Below are 9,808 nucleotides of genomic sequence, written 5' to 3'. Positions count from 1 at the left end.
ATATATATATATATATCCCAACACTTTAAATTGAGAAATTGTAGAAGTTGTTCCTAACATGGGGACTGGGCCTACCCTCTGGGAGGGAATAGTTTATGGGGCTCTTTTAGCCCACCCACACCTTCTTAGGCCAGAGAACAGGGGACACAGTGCTGGGCTCTCTCTTCTTGGGGTGCTTGGTGCTCTTAAATGGGGCTAATTGTCTCTAAAGGACCAAGGGGAAGAGAGTAGCATGGGTAAACCCAAAGCCCCTGCTAAGAGTAAAAATTCCTATAAAGTAGCTGAGGGTTCCATTCTTGTGGGAGTTTTGATGAGTCTCCAAGTCTCATCACACCCTTCTCTTCCTCTGCCAACCCAGTCCTGTGGTTCTACAGCCTCCTGGGATAGAAGACTACTTTGTTACTTAAGTTTGTTCAGCTTGTATCAGTGTTTGTTTGTTTGTTTGTTTTTGACATTTGTTCCTATTACAGCAGTCATCACTTAAAGTTGCTCAGATTACATTTGCCAAATCTGTGCCAGAGATGATGGAGAAAAAGCACACAGATGCTTGTCTCAGGAGTGTTGAATTCCTGCCCTGCTGTTGCTAGGGAGATGAGAATGGGTTCTTGGATCGCATTTGAGCATCCCCTTGGATGATTTGCCATTGCCTAGAATAAAAGTTGCTACTAGCAAAAACAAAAAAAAAAAAAAAAAAAAATCTGTTGTTTTTCTCTATTTGTCAAGAACATTCTCCTTGGGCTAAGGGGGAAGAGGTGCCTAACCAGGAGCAATGACAGAGAGGACTGAGCCTAATCTGCACTTTGACTTAAATTTAGGACAAGAAGAGGGTGTAGATGAGAATTTTAAGGGGATTCTTTCTGTAGTGATGGATAGCTAGAGATAATCTGAGTGTTGGTTATTGGGAGGTAAAATGGCTAGGTAAAATATGGCAGATAAGTGGGATAAGCATTTAGCCTAGCTGTTTTTTTTTTTTTTTTAAGATTTATTATTTATTTGGGCCGGCGCCGCGGCTCACTAGGCTAATCCTCCACCTAGCGGCGCCGGCACACCGGGTTCTAGTCCTGGTCGGGGCGCCAGATTCTTTCCCAGTTGCCCCTCTTCCAGGCCAGCTCTCTGCTGTGGCCCGGGAGTGCAGTGGAGGATGGCCCAAGTGCTTGGGCCCTGCACCCTATGGGAGACCAGGAGAAGCACCTGGCTCCTGGCTTCGGATCAGCGCGGTGTGCCGGCCACATCACGCCGGCCGTGGCGGCCATTGGAGGGTGAACCAACGGCAAAAGGAAGACCTTTCTGTCTGTCTGTCTCTCTCTCTCTCACTGTCCACTCTGCCTGTTAAAAAAAAAAAAATTATGTATTTGAAAGAGTTACACAGAGGAGAGAGAGAAGTCTTCCATCCGATGGTTCACTCCCCAATTGGCCACAACAACCAGAGCTGCACCAATCTGAAACCAGGAGCCAGGAGCTTCTTCTGGGTCTCCCACATGGGTGCAGGGGCCCAAGGACCTGGGCCATCTTCCACTGCTTTCCCAGGCCATGGCAGAGAGCTGGATCGGAAAGTGGAGCAGCCGGGTCTCAAACCGGTGCCCATATGGGATGCCGGCACTTCAAGCCAGGGCATTAACCAGCTGAGCCACAGTGCCGGTCCTTATCCTAGCTGTTAAGACACCTATGTATCATATCAGATCCCTGGACTTGATAACCCTGCTCTGGCTCTTGATTCTAGCTTTCTGCTGCTGCAGACTGGGAGGCAACAGTGATGGGTCAAGTAGTAGTAATTGGGTTCCTGACACCATGTGGAAGATACGGATTGAGTTCTTGGCTCCCTGCTTCAGCCTTGGCCCAATCCTGGCCATTGCAGGCATTTGAGGAGTGAGCCAGTGGCTGGGTTGGGGGAACGCTTGCGCTCTCCATCTCTTTCTCTCCACCCTCCCCCTTTTCTCCTTCCCAAAGATACGGAGGATATACAAGGGAGTACTAGGCAGCTGTTGGAAACATTGGGTTAGATGCACATGTAGCCAATGGTCAGTCTTAAGCAATCTGAGTAGAAAGTGTGACACAGATCTATAACACCATATGTGTGAAATAAAATACATATCCACCAAACATTTTGTTAGGGACCAAAAGATATACATTAAAGACATTATAGTTAGGCCGGCGCCGCGGCTCAATAGGCTAATCCTTCATCTTGCAGTGCCGGCACACCGGGTTCTAGTCCCTGTCGGGGTGCCAGATTCTGTCCCAGTTGCCCCTTTTCCAGGCCAGCTCTCTGCTGTGGCCCGGGAGTGCAGTGGAGGATGGCTCAAGTGCTTGGGCCCTGCACCCCATGGGAGACCAGGAGAAGCACCTGGCTCCTGCCTTCGGATCAGCGCGGTGCGCCGGCGGTGGCCGTTGGAGGGTGAACCAACGGCAAAGGAAGACCTTCCTCTCTGTCTCTCTCACTGTCCACTCTGCCTGTCCAAAAAAAAAAAAAAAATATATATATATATATATATAGTTGCCTGTGGGGACAGTGAGTAAGATATGGTGATAAAAAGGAACAAATAAATAGATAAAAAGAAAGTGGTTACTGCAAGGTATGGGGTTGTCTTGTTAGAGAAATGGAACTTGGAGGAAGAGTGTCCTGGGCAGGCACTGTGTGAGGTGTGAAGCCTCATGGTGAATAGGAAACCCCTGCAGCGGCTTTTCTAAATTCCTTTGTCAGTCTGTTCCTACTCCCAAGCTTTTATACTGCAGATATCCTTTCCTATCTTTGATTATTCATATCTCCCAATTATTGAATGCTCTAATGTAAACTTGCTTTGGGGGAGAAAAAAAGTTCAGGATAAGCTCCTGGTTCTGCAGCCAGGTTGTTTGCCCTGGGGTAAGGGAATAATTGTATTAAATAATTGGAGCACTTCCAACATTTGTTGAACACTTGTGTATTGGGCACTGTTTTACATTCTTTACATATAAGCTAGTCTTCAGGCCGGTGCCGTTGCTCAATAGGCTAATCCTCCGCCTGCGGCGCCGGCACACCGGGTTCTAGTCCTGGTCGGGGCGCCAGATTCTGTCCCGGTTGCCCCTCTTCCTGTCCAGCTCTCTGCTCTGGCCCGGGAAGGCAGTGGAGGATGGCCCAAGTGCTTGGGCCCTGCACCCGCATGGGAGACCAGGAGAAGCACCTGACTCCGGGCTTCTGATCAGCACCAGCCACAGCGGCCATTGGGGGGTAAACCAACGGATAAAGGAAGACCTTCCTCTCTGTCTGTCTCTCACTGTCCACTCTGCCTGTCAAAAAAAACCCCAAAAAACAAAAAACTAGTCTTTGTACAACTCCATGACTTCACCCCGTCTTATTTAAGAGCTGTGAGAGGAGACCTGAGGAGTGAGGTTCAGCAGAGGGGATGAACCCAGACTACCTTGTTGCAGAGTCAACACACTTCATCCTGGTGTGCTCTTGTTTCTGCAAGGTCAAGATTGGATTCTTAGTTCCCAATAGCCTGGTGTAGTCTCTGTACCAGCACCATTGGCATCTCCTAGAGCTGAGGGAAGGGTAGATTCAGACTGCAGATACGCATTTTAGCAAGATCTTGAGTGATGCATAAGCCACCCTCTTAATGCTACAACAAAATAGCCTCTTGTCTGCTTTAACTCTAGTCCTTCATTGAAAGCCTGCTCCACTAATTGCTGAGAAGAAAACAAGAAATGAACGGAAAGAGATGGTCAAGTTAGAATTTGGTCAACACACAGGGAAGAGTGAAACACCAAACAGTGCCTCTAATGTGTCCTGCCTTCTTGCCCCTTTCTGTTACCACAATTAGTGTCCTAATTGGCACTCACCTAAACTACTTGGAAATCTAACTGGCCACCTACTTGTCAATGTTGTTTCTGCTACCAGTGTTACCGCCCTAGAGTGTATAACTGAAGATGGGCTTTTCCCAGAACCTAGCAGCAGCATTTGCAACTACTGACAAAGAGCACGCTTTTTAGTGTAGGACTCAAGACGTTGAGCACCCATCTTTCTACATTCTGCCACGTGGCCTTGTCACTTATTGAATAAGCCAGTGCTTTCTCCCAGGAGTATTCTCTATGAAACAACAGTTTTCACTGTTTTGATTTGCAAGCCTCTTCAGTGAAAGTTTTCCTCATCCGTTTCTTTCATTGAGCACCTGTTTGCTAGGCACTGTTTCGAATGCTGGGGATACATCAGTAAATGAGGCAAAGATCTTGCTCTAGTTGAGTTTTTGTTCAGTCAAAGTCCTTTTCCTCTGCTGCACGTTTGCACAGCACTTTCCTAGTCTGGCACAGTGTTCTATTCTGTGCTAGGGTTTGTGCACCAACAAATAGCTGGTGCCTTCTGTGTGCAAAGCTCTTCAGAGGGATAGAAGGGTAAATCAGGGCACTTACAGGCTGTAAAAGGGAGCCAATACAAGATAAAGTATGTGTCTTAAGTGAGGCTAATGCCTATGAGAATTCAAAAACTTTGAGAGGTGACTGTTGAACTTGCCCTTTAAGGGTAGGAGAAGGGGGACCGGTGCTGTGGCATAACATGTAAAGCCACTGCCTGCAGTGCTGGCATCCCATATGGGCACCGGTTCGAGTCCTAGCTGCCCCACATCCCATCCAGCTCCGTGCTATGGCCTGAGAATGCAGTCAAAGATGGCCCAAGTGTTTGGGTCCCTGCACCTGCGTGGGAGACCTGGAAGAAGTTCCTGGCTCTTGGCTTTGGATTGGCACAGCTCTGGCCATTGCGGCCATTTGGGGAGTGAACCAGCAGAAAGAAGACCTTTCTCTTTATCTCTCCCTCTCACTGTCTGTAACTCTACCTCTCAAATAAGTAAATCTTAAAAAAAAAAGAAAAAATCAGAGCATGGAAGTGGACCGTAGCTGTGGGAAGCTGACTCCCAGGCCAGTAGAGTGAGTATCTCCTGGGAATATTTTACAAATGCCAATCCCCAACCTCCCCACCCTGTCCAGACTCCTTTTAAGAAACATCCCGGGTGAATGTGATGTACACTGAAACTTGAGTCCCACTTATTTAAACTGTTTTCCAATGAAACCAGCTGTCAGAATATCAGACTCTGGGACAGGTATTTGGTGCAGTGGTTAAAGAACCTTTGGGATAGGCCAGCGCCGCGGCTCACTAAGCTAATCCTCCGCCTTGCGGCGCCAGCACACCGGGTTCTAGTCCCGGTCGGGGCGCCAGATTCTGTCCTGGTTGCCCCTCTTCCAGGCCAACTCTCTGCTGTGGTCAGGGAGTGCAATGGAGGAGGCCCAAGTCCCTGGGCCCTGCACCTCATGGGAGACCAGGATAAGCACCTGGCTCCTGCCATCGGATCACCATGGTGGCCATTGGAGGGTGAACCAACGGCAAAGGAAGACCTTTCTCTCTGTCTCTCTCTCTCACTGTGCACTCTGCCTGTCAAAAAACAAACAACAAAAAAAAACAAAACAACTTTGGGATGCCTGCATCTCCTGTGAGGAAGTGCCTGGGTTTTAGTTCTGTTTCTGCTTAGAAGCCAGCTTCCTGCTGATGCAGAGCCTGAAGGCAGCAGGTGATGGCTCAAGTACTTGAGTTCCTGCCACCAACACTGGAGACTCAGATTGAATTCCAAGATCCTGGTGTCAGCCTGGCCCAGCCCAGCCCAGGCTGTTGACCACATTTAGGGAGTGAACCAGCTATAGAACCAGAGCTGTCTGTCTACCTTTCAAATAAAATGACAAAAGATTTTAAATATTCTCTGAGCAGAGTTTGTTAAATACTATTGTTTTCTATTTTCCAGACTTTACGTTGGACATTAACTCTTGTAAGGTCACAGTTGACTCGTAACTTGTAATCCTTACTGTATTGGACTGACTCCTGGTGAGATCCTAGAGATGCCTTTTTTTTTTTTTTTTTTTTGACAGGTAGAGTTATAGACAGAAAGGTCTTCCTTCTGTTGGTTCACTCCCCAAATGGCCGCCATGGTGGGCGCTGCGCCGATCCCAAGCCAGGAGCCAGGTGCTTCTGGTCTCCCATGGGGGTGCAGGGCCCACGCACTTGGGCCATCTTCCACTGCACTCCCGGGCCACAGCAGAGAGCTGGCCTGGAAGAGGGGCAACTGGGACTAGAACCTGGTGCCCATATGGGATTCCAGCGCCACAGGCTAAGGATTAACCTAGTGAGCCACGGCGCCGACCCCTAGGGATGCTTTTAATATCTTCAGTACAGATTTACTTCTTCACCAAAAGTTTCCAAAAATTAGTAAGTATTGGCTTGATCTTTTTGTTCCCTCAAAGTAACACTTCTTAACCTTGCCCCAAATTCTAGTGCGTGCACCTTGCTCAGGGTGCTGGTTTCTTTATGTTCTAATGTTAGTTGACCACTCTTGCTTGGATCAAATTTAGGGGAACTTTCTGCCCCCACAAAATGAAAACCTAAACACCCAGAGAGAACTGCAGACTAGCTTCTAATGGGAAGGGTTTGCTGGCTTGTTGGACAAAGACTGCAAGACGAACGAGAAATGCAGAAAAGCAAGCCTAAACTGCACACAGCACATTTTATTTCAAATGGGTCCTCGGCTAAGTGGTGTGCGCAGGATGCCTCGCGGCCTGACTCTTGCGGTGATCCCAGCTTCTTCGAGCCCGGGCTACCAAGATCCCAAGATGGCGGTCAACCTGCACAAGACTGGTGTGGCCAAGGGTGGCTGAGCAGGTAACTGCCCAGGAGTCGGCCCTGGGGCAGAAGGGAGAGGCCTCAAGTCCCTTGGAAGATGAAGACTCTAGAATGTGGTGGTAGGAGTAAAGGTTTTTTTTTTTTTTTTTTAATTGAGAAGAACTAAAAGAGGAGTTAAAAAACTCATGTTTTCCCTGGCTTCCCCAGGGCACACAGCGTACACCTCCTCTTTAATAAAGTCGCTGTCCTGGCGCGTTGGAGGTGCTAGAACAGTCTGAACTGCCAAGAGCGGGGGAACCGGCAGGGACCGCCCTCTTCTCCGCACACAGGTGCTCACGCCCCGAGTTTCCCGCCCGTTTCCCTCACAGCCTGCCTGCCTGCCTGGGACGCCAGGCTCCCCGCTCACTGGCGGCCCCGAGGGTCGCCTCAGCCCCAGGGGGCCCCGCCGCAGGCCGCCCCCGCGTCCACTCCGGCAGGGCCCGCGGCCGTCTGCGCTGGCCGGCGGGCGGGCGGGCAAGGCCGCGGGCCGCGGCGGGGCGGCGGCCGCCGGCGTGCGGTCCTACGGGCTGCAGGGGGCGCTGTGCGCGCCCTCGGGCGCGGCCGCCCAGCGCAGCTCTTTTTTAAAGGGCCAGCGGGGCACGTGGCTCGGGACGCAGCTCGCGGCCGCCCGGCAGGAGCTCCGAAGCTGGGCGGCTCCCTCTCCGCCTCCGCCGTCGCCGCCGCGCCTCGCTAGGCCCGACAGGCCGGCCCGAGGACTGCGACCCAGCGAGGGACGCGGGCAGCCATGGCCGAAACGGCGCCTGCCGTGGTAAGCGCCCCGGGCCCCGCTGACGCCCGGACCGGGGAGGCCGCCGCCGCCGCCCTGTGAGCCCCCGCGAGGGGCTCGGCTGCGGCCCGGCGGGCGGAGGGAGGGCCCCGCGGCTGCCTCCGAGCGCGCAGCCCTGGCTCGTCGCTCGGCCCGGCGGCCCTTCGGTGTCCCTAGTGGAAGTCCGACCAGGCGGCCCAAACCCAGGCCCGGCAGGCGGGCCCCGACGTCGGGGGGCCGGACGAGCTGGCCCTGGGCTGGAACCCCACGATGAGACCCTGCCACCCACAGAGCGTTTCTGCTCTTTGGAGACCCCGAGGCGGGCAGGCGGGGAGGGCCGGGTCGCCCCCGCCACGGGGCGACCCCACAGTGGAGCTGGCTAAGGTCACTTGCCCGGGCCGGGACCTCGGAATTAGACGACTTTGAAGAGACCGAATATCACACTTTCACAAAAAGGGAGTCGAATGCTGTTTACAACAGGGAAAAGAGATGTGGGGTTTTTTTTAAAATTTTCTTTTAAAAAATTAATTTGGCAGATTGTAGAACACTGCCTTGGTATTGTGCGGTCTGTCCAATCTGAAGAAAAGAACCCTTTGGCCATTTTTGACACACGAGGGGAAAAAAAAACCTTAGGCAGGGCTCTCTAAGCCCTGTGTCAGTGAAGTTCTGCACCCTGCTTCTTGCGGATGCTTTTATTTTTTTATTTTTTTTTAACTTTAATAAATATAAATTTCCAAAGTACAGCTTTTGGATTACAGTGGCTCCCCCCCCCCCCCAATAACTTCCCCGGATGCTTTTAGAGGGAGCTTCCTTGCCCTCCTCGCTGGCTAGTGAGTTTGGTGTGTTTGTGAGTTTGGGTTCCCTGAGCGCAAGGGGAGAAAGAGGGGTTGGGATTCTGCAGGTTTATGGCCTGGTTTCCTGGGGCAGGCCCCTCGGAGGCCTTGAAACCATTATAGATTATCAGTGCCCTGGGAGCTCTGGTTCTCACAGCCCTGTTACGGACCCACTACTCTTCACCGTTTTCTAGACGTGGAAGTGAAGTTGAAAGACATTGGAAACTTTCCTAAAGTTGCCGGCTTGTGAGTTGCAGGGCTGTGCAGAGCTCCTGTCCTGAGGAAGAGACAGATGCAGGGAGGGGCGTCACCGAGAGTGGATGCTGGCTCTCTCCGGTCCTGTCTTCCCGCCTGTTTCCCACGTGCTGGCCGTGTCTCCCGCCAAGGAGGCTTCACCCCGACTCGTGTCCCGGCTTCCCCCCCATCCCCATTTTGCTGTCGATTGGCCTTTGGGAGCCCAGAGGGGGCCTCCGGAGGGCAGGTAAATCTTGTGATTGGCACTTGCGGAAACATCTCTCTTCTCTGTTTTGTGAGCAGGCTCCAGAGAGGGACCAGCGGCCTCCCACGCCTCCCTTGCCGCAGGCAGCTGCTGAGAACAGCTCTTACCTGTACTCTACCGAGATCACGCTGTGGACCGTGGTGGCCGCCATTCAGGCCTTGGAGAAGAAGGTGGATTCCTGCCTGAGCCGAGTGCTGAGCCTGGAGGGGCGCGCAGGCACAGCCGAGAAGAAGCTGGCCGACTGCGAGAAGACGGCCGTGGAGTTCGGCAGCCAGCTGGAGGGCAAGTGGGCCGTGCTGGGCACCCTGCTGCAGGAGTACGGGCTGCTGCAGCGGCGCCTGGAGAACATGGAGAACCTGCTGCGCAACAGGAACTTCTGGGTGCTGCGGCTGCCCCCGGGCAGCAAGGGGGAGGTCCCCAAGGTAGCCCGTGGGTGCCCGTGGGTGCCCGGGGGTGGGGGAGCCCGAGGAGCCGCGCCTGTCAGTGTTGGGCGAGTGAGTGTGACCCTTGTGGTTCCAGGTGCCCGTGACCTTTGATGACGTGGCCGTGTATTTCTCCGAGCTGGAGTGGGGCAAGCTGGAGGACTGGCAGAAGGAGCTGTACAAGCACGTGATGAGGGGCAACTACGAGACGCTGGTCTCCCTGGGTAAGGCCGCAGGGGGAGCCTCTGTGTGCAGCTTGGGTGTCTTTGCGGCCTGTGTCTTTGCTTTGCGCCTGTTTCCTTGGGCATCTCAGGTTCTCTGTGGGCACTTGGGACCCAGTTCTTTCCCCACTCCCTCCCTGTTCTGTCCAGATTATGCCATCGCCAAACCGGACATCCTCACCCGGATGGAGAGGGGAGAGAATCCTTGTCCTGAAGACCAGTGGGGCCAGGAGAAGAAGGAGAATGAGCAAGGGACTGCATGTCCAAGGAAGCCAGGCACTGGTGAGTATGGGGGCCAGGTAGGGGAGCCACTGCGCCAAACTGAGCCAGGCCCCCTCTCCTGGGCTTCCCAGACAGTCTGGCAGGCCAGGAAGGGGCCATAGGCCCTCAATCCAAAGTG

The 9,808-nt window shown here is 52.9% G+C and overlaps 1 protein-coding gene across 7 annotated transcripts in view; it reads left to right on the top strand.

Annotated features, from left to right (window-relative positions):
* The first annotated feature begins 59 nt into the window (after nt 1-59).
* The window catches only part of LOC100353013 (zinc finger protein 783), a 34,779-nt gene continuing 25,030 nt past the window's right edge, over nt 60-9,808 (top strand). For all 7 annotated transcript variants that reach the window (XM_089329563.1, XM_089329562.1, XM_089329559.1 and 4 more), the window contains exons 1-4: nt 60-7,436; nt 8,804-9,187; nt 9,285-9,411; nt 9,559-9,690. In XM_089329563.1, the coding sequence (XP_089185689.1) occupies nt 7,413-7,436; nt 8,804-9,187; nt 9,285-9,411; nt 9,559-9,690 (667 nt within the window). In that variant the 5' untranslated portion in view covers nt 60-7,412. The remainder of the gene's footprint in view (nt 7,437-8,803; nt 9,188-9,284; nt 9,412-9,558; nt 9,691-9,808) is intronic.

The sequence above is a fragment of the Oryctolagus cuniculus genome, chromosome 3, assembly GCF_051225735.1.
Source record: "Oryctolagus cuniculus isolate XC-2025 breed Fujian yellow rabbit chromosome 3, ASM5122573v1, whole genome shotgun sequence".
NCBI classification, from domain to species: Eukaryota; Metazoa; Chordata; class Mammalia; order Lagomorpha; family Leporidae; genus Oryctolagus; species Oryctolagus cuniculus.
This window is presented reverse-complemented; position numbering and strand designations above follow the sequence as displayed.